Genomic DNA, 14,384 nt, shown 5'->3' with positions numbered 1-14,384 from the left:
ATAAAAGCATTAAACATAACCACGTACAATCACCAATCACCATTGCTCCAGATGAAGAATGCATAAAGAATGGTACAAGGAAATGTACAACAATGCAGGTCCTTCTTATTTGGCTCACAAATTTCATAATTACAGAATAAAACTATATATAGGGTAATGAAGGTCAAACAAGGGCTACATGTAAAGCACCTTAGAAAGAATTTTGTGAGAAGATACTTTTCATGACCATATGTTGGAGTAGCCAACCAAAGACATCAAGTCATCAACCATGGCAATCAAACTCACATGATACCCATCTTTAACAGAAAAGCAAAGCACTTATCCATAAGCACAGTTTTAAACTTGGGGAAACTAGTAGATGAGCACACGCTGCACACCATAACACTCCAATAGTCCAATGAGCAATAAGAAGAACTTGATTTTTCAGATCCAGTCGCAGCTGAGTATCTTTCCCCCTAGAAGGGACCAAGATTTTGTATATTTGGTCGCAAAGAACCTAAAGCTACTTAAAATACAGCTACCTAGCAATTTAGATGTTTGAGCCACTCTATAATAGAATTGACGATGCTAATAGTACAAATGGCTATAAAGTCAATGAAAGGCTGAACTTATGGATCAAGGGCCATACATATCATGGACTCAAGGTAATCGCATGGAATATAATATAGCATTAAACTTTGCTACTTGTACCACCAGCAAGGATTTAAATATTACGTAAATACACCTGCTCATCATGGTTTGATGATGTATTACATCATACATTTCAGCATCATGCATGCCAGCCCTTGCTCATCATGTGAAAGAAGCAAAAGATGGAATTAATATTAGCATACTCCATTGGACACAAAAAAACAACACAAACTTTGAGATAATTGCATTTTATAGATCATTGTACCATGGCCATAACCGAAGTCAAGGTATATAATTGCATGGAATGGATCAATGTGGTAATGTAACAATTTTAACAACCCAACATGTACTCAAGAAAGGTGTGTAAGATCTAACCAAATCTTTTTGTTGGCATGCTATGCAATGATTGCTTCCATATTAGAGAAAGATTTTGGTAACCAAAATAATATGACTTCTCTTTCGTCATCTTTGGTTTTAAAAATGTCTGAATATAAAAGAATTTATCAGCTTTAAGATTTGATAAAAATATCTTAACATATAAGTCACCCAGAATTGGAGTTCCATTCTTAAAAGTAGGTTTGCCGAATTGATATTGAGAATCCTACCAGCCAGCGACTGGTTTAGTACTGTACATGGTACATACCACACCGAACCGAGGCATGCTGAAACTAGGGTTGGGAGAAGGAGGGGGGAGAGGAAGGAGAGGAGAGAGAGGGAGAGGACAGAGAGAAAGGCCGAGACCAAATCTAGCAACAAAGACCAAGAGAGAGCGAGAATTCACCTGGCTAGATGTCATCATTAACGGGCATAGATAAGACATTGTCAGACGGCATCGTCAAAGGACAAAGACTAGGGGAGGAGGCAAGAGAGGGAGAGATGGGAGGTGAGGCCTTCATGAGGGTTCAAGGGTTTCAAGCCATCCGACAACTCCAGATCTGGCAATGGGGACTGAGAGAAAGCAGTCACCTAACCAGGGTTTGCCATATCGGGCCGAACCCGTCCCGGCGGGAAACCGAGATGGTTCCGGCATGCAAAACGGTACACACCGTTGCCGAGAAGAAAAAGAGAGGAGAGAGAGAAATAGAGAGAGAGAGAGGAAGGAAGGAAGGGGATCCGCCGGAGGGGCCGCCGGAGGCCCTCCGGTGGGCAGCCGTGACCGTCGGGCGGCGGAACGGCCTCCTGCGGCTCCGCGCGGGGAACAGGGGCGGATCGCCCCTGTTTCTCGGATTTTTTTTTTTAAAAAGCTTTTTCAAAATGAAGTCAGCAAGTGGTTTGCCGACTTCACTTAATTAAGTCGGCAAACCACTTGCCGACTTCATTTTGAAAAAATTTTTTAAAAAAAAATCGAGAAACAGGGGCAGATCGCCCCTGTTCCCCGCGTGGAGCCGCGGGAGGCCGTTCCGCCGCCCGACGGCCACGGCTGTCCGCCGGAGGGCCTCCGGCGGATTCCCCTCCCTCTCTTTCTTTCTCCTTCCCTCTCTCTCTCTATTTCTCTCTCTTTCTCTCTTTTTCTTTCCCGATTTCCTTCATCGGTTCGCCTCGGTTCGGAACGGAATGGAGGCGTGCTGTATCGTACCGCCGGCCGGCCGATCCGGCCACCGGTACCGGTACAGGAAACCTTGCACCTAACCAAAACATCATCATAATCAGATGTGGATGGGACACCATCGGATGGTATCATCGAAGGACAGAGACTGGAGGATAAGGTGGGAGAGGGAAAGAGATGGGAGGTGAGGGCTTTAAGGGTGTTGGGAGAGCCGAAGATGACTTCGGGAGGTATTTATAGCATTTTGATTCGATCGGCTGAAGTGTACCGATAGCTGACTAGTCCAATTCAGTACGCCTTGAATGAGCTGGTTCAACACAATCCAATGAATCTTGCTTAAAACGATATTAAGTATCCAATAGGTTTGAAGTTGCATGAATTACGCAATTTCAAACTTCAATCCTCCAAGATATCATGCTATGGTTTGCTCTTCGGGCTCCTTAATGTCGCACACTATGAGAAGTTGCTCGAATTCCATTTAGTACTCTTCTATGGTCATGTCACACTGCCTAAGATTGTGAAGCTTAAAAAATTTATTCTAATGATAATCTTTGGTGGGAACTTACGTTTGACTTCATAATGCATCTTGTCCCATGTTCGGATCTTGTCACACCCTTCATGCTCACATCGTCACTTCAAATTTTTCCACATGTGTACTTCTTATGCTTGATGGCAACTAGCTTCACATGTCGATCATCAAGAACTTCATTAAGCTTGGAAACTCACATAACAATGTGGAGCCAATCAACAAACTCATTAGGTTGCAGAAGTCCTTCAAAGTCAAGGATGTTTGTTTTGATATTGAAGTCACGATGGTTGCGATGTCGTCTTTGTTCACATTGGTGGCGGATATCTTCTTCGCTTGACGAAGATGATTTTCCATTGTAGAACGGATTGAAATTTTCTACTTCTTCATTAGAACACATGCTTTCATAATCAAAGGGCTCTTTATCAAAGTAGTGATTGGAACCTTGTGATGGCAGCATTCACGTTGCTCTTACCATCGACGAAGATGCTGATTTTCTTATTGAAGTTGTTTAAGCTGCCGACGCAATTCATCTAATTTGATATCTCATGAATCTTGCTCACATTCAACATGCTCTTCAATGTTGCGGCGGCAAAGTGGCATCTTGAAACCGTGCTCTGATACCAACTAATGCTGAGAAGTATTGAACTTGGGTGGAAACTCAAAGGAGGAAATGTATGTTCACACAATCGTTTGCAGCGAAGTAGAAACCCTACTCAAGCATTTGCGGCGAAGTAGAAACCCCACTATGGCATGAACATAGGAGCGGATAGTAGTTGAAAGAAGAGCAAGGATGGATCACTCTCTTCCAAGGCCAAAAATACCATCTTGGCAGGCCACTCCAAAGATATAGCTCTCATGTGCTCATTCGCAAGCCCTAGGAATCCACCAAAAGACAGAAAAGAGAGACTAAAGAGAAAAATAAGGGAAGAATAATTCCCACAATAGAATCTCCACTAATCAATATCTCAAGTATTTCTAGAATGATTATAAGAGGAGCTCCAGTGGGGATATTTATTAGTACAAAAGGACTCTTTTCTTCAACTTTCCAATGTGGGATTCTAGGTCCTATTCTAACTCGAAGAATTCTAACTACTAACTTTCCTAATAATATCAAAAGTTATTAAAAAAATTTCACAAAAATCAAACTCCCTAGAATTGACTCATATCAACCTTTCCTAACTGAGGTAGGAAAATAACTAATGATCAAATACTAGTCGTGTCCCGAGATCCATGTGTATGGGAATGGGACTGTGACCCATACGCCTAAGCCTACGACCTGTGCGGCCAGGATCTGTGACCCATGTGACCAAGACTCGCAATCCATGTGGTGGCCAGGACTCGCAACCCATATGACCTAGGCGCTCTAGCATTAAAGAGGGAGGAAGAGGGAGAGGGAGGTAGGAAGGGAGAGAAAGATGCAAAGGATGCCAACTTTCCTTAAAAAAATTTCAAAAGATTGGGTTGAAGTCCATGTTTCTTTTTGAAACAAGGGCCCCACCCCCATTTTGATGCCACAAAGAAGCGAGGGCTTCGAACGCACTCTCGACCCCTCCCTCCGCCTCTCTCCCTCCGCCTTCTCCCTCTCTCCTTCCCTTCCTCTCGCTCTCCCTCTCCCTCCCTCTTTTTCTCTCTTTTTCTTTATCTCCTTGTCTCTCCTTTCCTTTATCTCCTTCTCTCTCCCTCCCTCCGCCACCCTCTCCCTCTCTCCCTTCCTTTCTCCCTCTCCCTCTCTTTTCCTCTCTCCAGTCCGCCCTCAGTACGGCTTCATACATCCCAAATCGAGCGGTTTGTAACAATACCGCCGACCTTGCTCCTTACCTCTAAGAATTTGGCCTATAGTAGTTAGATTGAAGGTGAGCTAAAATCATATTTTTATTAATTAATAAAATTATAAATGTTTTCTCCCACTTTGCCCTAAGATACACAATTCAAGACTTGAAAAGAACAAATTACACAAGTAAATCAATAGCAAAACTAGCTCATAAATTTGATTAGAATTCTTTAACCATATAAATTCCAGAATAAATTACTTGATAAGAGTTACAAGGCTAACTGGCAGAATCTTTTGGAATTTGGTAGCAGATCATAATGAGGGCAGCTTAACAAGTGGATACAAGTACTCATGAGATGTAGCTATAAAGAATCACCTTATAAACCACCGCCCAATTTAGGAGATCATCGAGAATTAAACGCTCAACCATAAAGTGCTCGCTAGCTGTATTATTCATGCAAGCACTATTCTCGATGGCTCCATCAGTATTCCTACGAAGATAGTATCCAGGAACAACCTACAATGCAAATTTTTAACATGATCAAATAGGCAAAAGATACAACTTTACTAGGTATAGATAAGAAGGAAGAATAACCTTCCCTGTGCTTTTAATTCTTACTAACTTTACATGAAAACTAAAATTGCATTTCAGCATAAGCACTCATGTGTTCATTAGTTTCTTGTTAATTAAAAAATTCCACCCATTAAATTCATCATGTGTCCCTCTACCTCCATATTATCCTTATGTCCTCTGCAGCCTCATTCTATTAGTCAAATTTGTTTTCCATATGTGAATGTGTGAATGCAATCATATTATGATAACTAGTACCAAAGTAAAAGAAAAAGAAAACATGTTCCCTATGCAAAGCCAATTCTTTTCTATGAAATGGAAATATGCTGGCAGCATATGAGAAAATTAAGGTAAACCATTGAAAATGTGGTTAGTATGAAAAGAAATGGAGGAACTCACTTGTTTCTTTTTTTTTTTTTTTGTGGATGCATGCATATATATATATATATGTATCAGATAAATTATTAAATAAACTATTAAAAGCACAATTATTTCTTTCGGCACCTCTGTTAACCTGAGTGTGCATTCCGTTTATCTCTGTTTTACTAAGAGATGCCTGTAACATGAGAGAGTCCACTTAAATAAGCATGTCACATTTTTTAACTCGACAAAATCATCACAGAATATTCACCTTATAACATCATGATGTCATTTCATGAAAACTGTACTTCAAAACTAGTATACAGGTAAACTTGGACAAACTTCTGAGTTCTGACCATGTCCTTTATTAAGTGAGTGTAAAAGCATACTTAAAATCAATGACCTTATCAAGAACAGAGTTCTCATTTAAGGGGCCGCTTGAAGCCAAATGATTGTAGACAACATCCAACACAACACGAAGACCAATTCGATTGACCGCCTGAAATGGAGCATCATCCTTAAAAAAATATTATTGTATCGGGTATGTTGGATAGAACATTGATTGAACCCAAATATTTGCACCTGAATCATCTTTCGAAATTCAAGAATGCGACTTGGTCCGTTCGGGTTGCCAGCATAGCTTCCCTTTGGAACTCCCCAGAGCACAGGATTGTATCTTCCATTGTCAGTCAGCATATATAAGCAGAAATAGATATCCAACTACAAAATCTTATCAACATACTAGTTGACTGGAAAACATAGAAAAACATGTACCCCCAATTATAGCCATCTTCATTTTGGATGCCTATAACTTCAGCTTGTTGTTTATCAGAATCTGCGGGCAACTTAGCCATCTCTCCATCATCTGTTCAAGCAATACAAAAGCAATATAAATTAACCACATGGGAAAAGCCTACCATAAGCACCAGTGGAGGTACATGTGAAATCTAAAACATTTGAAACTACAGTATAAATGGAAAGCAACACCAATAACTATACAGGAGTTTAGTGGCAAAGGATCAGAGTGATTTAACAATACAATAACAAAAAGACAATCATCATCATTTGAATTGTGACAGTAAGGCTACTGAAAAACACCTCAGGTGAAGAAAAAAACAACCTAGCTTGAAGAGAGACAGTGTTATGGATTCTACTTAATTTTTTTTTTTTATCCAGGCAAGGGCAACAGCCTCTAATGCAAGTGCTCTCAACTCTACTACCAAAACATATAGCAGAAGTGCTGTTAATGTCAGTCCCAGTCCTGCACTCGGACACTTGTAATCATGGTTCGCCGAACTGTCCCAAACCGGGCGGTTCAGAGCGCTCCGAGCCGTACCAACCACAAACCAAGACGGTTCGGCCCTCTAAATCGGAGAGAGAGAGAGAGAGAGAGAGAGGAGGGAAAGAGGGGACAATGTCCCCAGAGGGCCGATGCCAAGGGCAAAGTAGAATTGATGGGTTTTAGACCTTTACCAAGATATTTCCAATTACTTTTATCATCATCAACACCAGCAAAATGAAAGCTTGGAAGCAGATGTACATGAGTCAAGCCAGCATTCGACAATTTCTTAAGATGGCATATACCAGCTGATTCCTGCACCAGAAAGTACTGAAATTATCATAACTAGAGTACAAATCCATGCAAGAGTAGAATTTACTGAAAGATGGACCCAAAAGTATACAGTACAAATTACATAATTCCTGCTTAATTTAGAGATAAAGAAGAAGAAAGATAACACAAGGAAGAACCAAAGATAACAGCAGAGAAATGCAGTATCCATGTTGGCCATCTTTAATATTATGTGGGAATTAAACAAAAAAAAAGATAACCTTACAAGGCACTGAAATACAGAAATGTAACATATCAACAATACAACGGCTTAACTAGCTGGGTCAATATAACATCTATCCGTTATAACTTATAAACATAAAAAAAAACTCCAACTTGAGCTAGATCATAAACTTATTGATGCCCAGAATCCATTAGTGAAAGTTTCCAATTGCTCCTTTGATTACATCCGCCAACTAATTTTGCGAGCATGTGAAGTTATTACATTATTGACTGCCTCATCACTCAGAAAGTAGCAACCCCCAATTCGGTGTTTTTTTTTTGTCTCTCATAGAAGACAAGATTGTTGAATGCCCAATGCAGGAGTCTCAACTTTGGCTCCCAAATTTCCATACAAAATAACAACCTCATCTCAATGACCCTGTTAAAGAAATCATGGCCTAATATTTTATGTATGTTCATTTTATTTGAATCTCAGTAGGCTCCTAGATATATATTTCTTAAAGCCTTATTTCCAATTTATAGCCTCCTTGGAAACCTTATAGGCAACTTCTCTTCATTTTCCCTTCTTCCAAAATTTGGCCATTAAACTTGCTTTTTATCATGGTGAACATATTGAGTATGAACCATCACCTTAAACTGCAACTTACAATAATTTTTAGTTAATGAAATGTGGAAAGAAAAAAATTGGACAGTCAGATTATACATATTATTCCCAAAAAGTAAATAGAAACTATGAGACTATTAAAAGAACAGCATCTTAAACATCACTTTTTGTGAAAAGAAGGGAAAAGTTCCTCAAATCAGGTCGGGGACCCTAGACAAGGATCTTTAATGATGTTGTGGGATAATATTTACAGCCTATCAAAATTCATATCTAGACTTTCAAACTAGGGTTGATGCTTAGCTTCCTAAACCAGAAACTGTGAAGACCATGTTCAGGTGCCCAAGCAAAGAAACAAAGCTTTCATAAGATTCTTATAATATGAAATAATGAAGTTGTATTCAATCTATTGTTGCAATACAAGAATTAAACTGTTGTAGATCACAAAATGACAAATAAAATATAACTTCAGCGATTAAGGTTACAACAGTCTCAATTAGTGACTAAATATGATGGCAATGAAAAGTTGTCATGGCAAGTAAGAGTAAGGTGCTAATGTAGTTCTAGCACTGGAATAAAATATTCCAATCAAGATTTGCCGAACAGGTACCGAAGGAGTTGTTGGCTGGCGCGACTGATTCGGCATGGAACAACACCATACCATGCCATTCTGGGGCATACTGGCACAAGGAGAGCCGAAGAGGGAGAGGAAGAGGGAGGGAGGGAGGGAGGACGAGAGAGGCCAAGAGAGAGAGAGGGCTCGGCAGCTCTCATCGAAATAGGGATCCCCTATTTCATTTCAAATCAAGGATCCCTATGCCGTTTCAAAACGGGGATCTATATTTTTTTGCCGATTTCAAACTCAAATCACCAAATGGTTTGCTGACTTCACTCAAGTGATAAAAAATATAGATCACCTGTTTTGAAATGAAACAAGAGATCCCTATTTTGATGAGGGCTTTCGATCCCTCTCTCTCAGCCTCTATCTCTCTCTCTCTCTCTCCCTTCATCCTCTCTCTCTCTCCACATCCATTTGAACCGAGAGAATGAACCATGCCAGAAACTGACCGATCCGATTCGGTACGCCTTGTCCCAATGGTTCAGCATGAGTTTGCAGACCTTGACTCCAAGTACTAAGAACAGATGCAAAATAATTTATGTTCAAGAGTAGTTTGACTTATGGGCTTGGTAGAAAAAGTGCAAACTCAAATCACCAAATGGTTTGCTGACTTCACTCAAGTGATAAAAAATATAGATCACCTGTCTTGAAATGAAACAAGAGATCTCTGTTTTGATGAGGGCTTTCGATCCCTCTCTCTCGGCCTCTCTCTCTCTCTCCCTCCCTCTCCCTCCCTTCATCCTCTCTCTCTCTCCACCTCCATTTGAACCGAGAGAATGAACCATGCCAAAAACTGACCGATCCAGTTCGGTACACCTTGTCCCAATGGTTCAGCATGAGTTAGCAGACCTTGACTCCAAGTACTAAGAACAGGTGCAAAATAATTTATGTTCAAGAGTAGTTTGACTTATGGGCTTGGTAGAAAAAGTGAAGTTTAGCTGGCAGGGCACCACAAAGGACAATTTTTTGAGCAAAGAATTGGATGGAGATGATACTAAGCTAATGCCAACAAATAAAACAATTGAGACAGGAACACAAATAAAAGGAAAGGATGCTGAAGTTTATTCATCATAAGGAATAGTACAATAAAAATTAAATGGAAGAAATAGAATAAAAAATTAACTTGACTAAAGATTCACCATAAATAAGCAAGGAATTACCACTTAAGGATTATAGGGCTCATGTTTCCCACAAGGAATTACACCATTGGCACACAGGTTATCCAACCTAAACCAGTGGACATTGTCCCAGATACATTGGGTTTACCTTTAAGGATCAAGAAAGGCTCTCAGCATCCCTCTCAAAAACTTAAAGTAGGTGGCACATATTGTGATCCAATTCATGGTTATGCAATTTATGCATGCAATGGGAGAGCTAGGGAGGTCAAATTTAGAAAACTACAGCCATATCTGCAGCATAAATCATAGGCCCGATGGGTACAAAAATCCCATTAAGAAAAAAACTTCTAATTGAACTTTCATGTAAATCCATAAATATTAATGAAATGGACAAGTAGGCCTACAATATTTCTAGGCAGAATACCATCATATTAAAGTGCATCTTCCTAATATAGACCCCAATAGGGTTCTTTTGTTTATCAAAATAGGAGTCCATTATAAACAAATATTATGTCATGGCAGAGGCAAAAATTACATTACTAACTAGAAGTCATATAACAGCCTAAGCATCAAATAGTAAGTCACTCCGAAAATTGACCTAAAAAACCAATTTGATTTTTTGACCACGATATAATGACCCTCAAAAATCTGTTTGAACTTTGAAGGAAAAATGTGCAATAAAACACTTTTCTGAACTGTGGTCAAATAATAATCATTCCATTAAGATACTTTGATATGTTAACTAATATCTTTATAGCATGATAGTTGATACAGTATTTTACAAACATTTGGTGACCATCAAACAGTTCCAAATGGCTAACTTTACCTTGATAAAGTATGCTACCCATTAATTTTCTTGAAACTTTGAAATAAGATCATGTGTTTATCTGATCTGACTAAACGTCTGGATAATTGCCAAGTTTTTGTCGATTTAACTTTGCCCTAATAAAAAGATAAAAACAAAAGAAGCAATAGAATGTAGAAAGCAGAAGAATAACTTCTTTAGTATCCTTCTCCTGTGTTAGGCAATTAAACCTATCGGATCTGCATATCTTAATAAAAGCTACTTTGCTCTTACAACTAGCAATATTCACAACACTGCACCAAATTCATACTAACATTCCCTTCCAACATCTCCTAAAGGCAACAGGTCTACAAGCCAATCTTCAGCTATTCTAATCAAGAGGGCAAAAGGAACAAACTGCTTTTAAAACAAAAGATACAACTAGAATAGCATAACAGATATTAAAAATTTCATTCATTAGTATGAACCGTACCTGAGAAGTAAAAGCAAGATAACCTCCTTGAATATCACAATTCACAGTGTGGTCACTGGCACTGCAAATGAATTACATTGTTAGAGAAACATCAATAATTTCATCACTAAGAAGGCATTAAAAAGCAGCCAATTGCAAGCAGCCATAATCTTGAAGGCATCAAAAAGCAGCCAACAGCAAGCAAACTCACTTTACAACCAGAAGTACTAGCTTAATAATTTCTTAAAGAAACAAAACAGCAACTATTCAGGACAAGCGAATGCATATGGAACGCGGATATTTTATGTCATTTCAAAACTTTCATACATATCCTTATCTCTAAAGATTTTTATGTGCCAATGCATTTTAATTATAGCATTTTATATATTAAAAAATTAGGCATACTTCAGATATCCAACAACAGTCTGTTGCATGCATGTCAAATATGTGATTCTTCTTATGTTGTCAGACAACTCAATGACTGAATAATACATGCACGGACGAACAATTAAAGAAGCAACAAAAGCAGCGCATGGGCAATAGTTCCTAAAGAACAGCATCTCCTCAAAATAATTATATAAGGAGGAAAATTGGTGAGTCAATCTAGCTTTTCACACTTAAATGCCTCATCTTTTAATTAATCTAGCTTTTCACACTTAACTGCCACATCTTTTAATTGATCACTTCCAAATGGAATCCATATGATAAGAAGGAAAAGTAGAATCAGAATGTAAAGTGGTTTTTTAACCTACACGTCCTTACATGAGGCTGATCCCTCCATGCTCATTCCCTTGTTTTATGTGTGTGACGAATGACCCCTGCTCTTTCTCTTTCACAAATTGCCCCATTCCATTTGCAAACATTTTTCAGAGGAAGGGTAGTTTAGGCAGTCACTGCTGTGAGAGAATTGTGAAGCAGGCACGAAGTATTGAAGATGCCAACCTAACAATGATATGAGATACATCCTAAGGCACTAGTGACCCAAATGGAATCCATATGATAAGAAGGAAAAGTAGAATCAGAATGTAAAGTGGTTTTTTAACCTACACGTCCTTACATGAGGCTGATCCCTCCATGCTCATTCCCTTGTTTTATGTGTGTGACGAATGATCCCTGCTCTTTCTCTTTCACAAATTCCCCCATCTCCATTTGCAAACATTTTTCAGAGGAAGGGTAGTTTAGGCAGTCACTGCTGTGAGAGAATTGTGAAGCAGGCACAAAGTATTGAAGATGCCAACCTAACAAAGTAATGATATGAGATGCATCCTAAGGCACTAGTGAGCAAGGTTTTAAATCCCGTGGGATGGAGATGTCTAGGTATCTTCATGGAACAAAATGTCCCACAATCCCGTCCCATCCCGATAGTCATCCCAATCGTGCATCCTGATAGATATCCTCCACCTCTCTCCCCTTCTTTCCTTTCTTTCTTTCTTTCTTTTTTGCTTTCCTTCCTTCTTTTCTTTCTTTTTCTTCTACCTTCCTTTCTTTCCTTTTTTTTCTTTCTTTTTCTTATCCCTTCCTTTCTTTCCTTTTTTTCTTTCTTTTTCTTATCCCTTCCTTTCTTTCTTTTTTTCTTTTTCTTCTTCTTTCTCTTTTCTTTCTTCCTCCTTTCCTTCCTTTCTTTCTTTTATTTTTCTTCTTCTTCCTTCCTTTCACTTTTTCCCTTTTTTCATCTTTCTTTCCACTTTCTTCTCCTTTTCCTGCATGGATGGGTTTCAAAGTTCCGACCCTTTCTCAGTCCCGTTTTCTCTTAGGAACAGGATGGGATGGCCGGGATGCCCCAATCCCGCGAGGACCTAAAACCTTGCTAGTGAGGTTAATTCATTCATTTTTCAATACATATGTTTTAGTCATTTAACTGGCATGTCAGATAAATATAGCATAAATGAGGTAATTGTAGAAGACTCTCAGTCAGTTGCTTCAGGTACTTGAGAGAGAACCTTGGTTTCAATTCCTTGTTCCTTGAGCTTGTCACAAGTACTGATATGGTTGGAAGACCTAATTCATATGATTTTGGTAGCTGTGGATAGTGAATCCAAGAGGTGGCAATGTTTCTAAATTGCTGTTAAGTAGTGACTTTACATCATACTGGAATATCTCACGACATATTGACCAGCTTACTGGAAAATAAGTCTCGACGGAATAACAATGTTAGGCAAACCATATTCTCAATATATAATCCTCTTTGCATGTTTCCTAATAGAAGGATCCATGCAACTAACATGAGACATAATCACTTACAGTGCTAAACTGCATAATAGACTAAACAGGAGTTTGCTCAGTCTTCTGGAAGATTGTTCTTCTTTGCAGTTACCCTTTGCTCTCTTTTTTCTTTCCAGCTTTTTCTTATTTTCTTAATCTTTTGTGTTATATGTCTTCAAAAAGATGAGGTTTATACTGCTATCCTTTTTTTCGACATTGAATCACAACACTTTGGTGTGTGTGTTAGTATGTAAGACCTGAAGCCTGAAGATGCAAGGAACAGGTATTTTAAATGCATAGATGCAGCATAGTAATCTGCTCACTCAAGCAAAATGAAAATAAGCAGCGAGATTTTGGAACAAAAAGAAATGACCTGAAATCCCTAATGTGCAGCTCATAGATACTGATGTCTGAAAATGAAAGAAGGTCTGGCTTTTCATCTGCCAATTTATCCCAGCCCTCTGGTTTTAAATTTTCACTGTCAAGATTTATCAACCATGTCCTCTTCCCATTTGATGAAAGTCTATTCCAACAACGAGAAAAGAATAAAATATAAAAAGTCAGAACATGCATAAATGTATCTATGAGGCTCTATGTTTTATATATCCTTTTTTCTTTTTTAATGGAGATCCCTCATGACTGAAGTCTTCATATGACAATATGCATACCCTCTAGCGTAAGGATCCGTTACTGTGCATTTCTCAATTTGTGAAGTGCTCGGATGGTAGACTGAAACTTCATAAACATAATAACAACCTTCCCAACTTTTTGGTCCAACAGCACTCCAGACACCACCAAACTCCTCAAGTTGAACACTCTCCAATGGTTCCCCACCTGATGGCTCCTTGTAGATGCATACACTCACCTCCTACTCTTGTAGGCCAACAAAGGACATCATTAAATATATGGAAATAGAATAATGACCCAGAAAAAATGTTTATACGTGAATGCATATTATATGCATGGGAACAGCTCTAACTTTCACAAGGAATAAACAACTTAATTATGCCCTCCAGCTACACTATGTGCTCGGAGATCCAAAACGATGATCCATACCATTCATCATAACTTAAAATGTCCAAAATGTCAATAAACAAGTTCACAGATGAATAAAAAACACATTAGTTAAATATCAAATGATTAATAGACAGATGGTTTCTCAATGATCAAAAGAAAGATTTTGTTTGAAGTTATGGTTGAGAATGATCCAAATTCCAAACCACTTAATTTCTGGTCTAAATGTATTTTGGACAATGTAGAACACAATGGATGGTGTGAAGCATCAACTTGATGGCCCTTCACATAATTTGGCGAGGCTTTTATGCCCTGAGAACACTAAAATAATTTATAAATAAATCCATATTTTACATGTACATTGTATATACATTT

General features: G+C 38.7%; 1 protein-coding gene across 2 annotated transcripts in view; it reads right to left on the bottom strand.

Annotated features, from left to right (window-relative positions):
* The window catches only part of LOC105043173 (pullulanase 1, chloroplastic), a 71,097-nt gene that overhangs the window by 46,298 nt on the left and 10,415 nt on the right, over positions 1–14,384 (bottom strand). For both annotated transcript variants that reach the window (XM_073256123.1, XM_010920617.4), the window contains exons 6-13: positions 13,664–13,863; positions 13,369–13,518; positions 10,815–10,875; positions 6,881–7,001; positions 6,182–6,272; positions 5,990–6,083; positions 5,811–5,906; positions 4,853–4,993 (exon numbers count right to left, since the gene is read on the bottom strand). In XM_073256123.1, coding sequence (XP_073112224.1) covers positions 4,853–4,993; positions 5,811–5,906; positions 5,990–6,083; positions 6,182–6,272; positions 6,881–7,001; positions 10,815–10,875; positions 13,369–13,518; positions 13,664–13,863 — 954 coding nt within the window. The remainder of the gene's footprint in view (positions 1–4,852; positions 4,994–5,810; positions 5,907–5,989; positions 6,084–6,181; positions 6,273–6,880; positions 7,002–10,814; positions 10,876–13,368; positions 13,519–13,663; positions 13,864–14,384) is intronic.

The sequence above is a fragment of the Elaeis guineensis genome, chromosome 4 (assembly GCF_000442705.2).
Source record: "Elaeis guineensis isolate ETL-2024a chromosome 4, EG11, whole genome shotgun sequence".
NCBI classification, from domain to species: domain Eukaryota; kingdom Viridiplantae; phylum Streptophyta; class Magnoliopsida; order Arecales; family Arecaceae; genus Elaeis; species Elaeis guineensis.
This window is presented reverse-complemented; position numbering and strand designations above follow the sequence as displayed.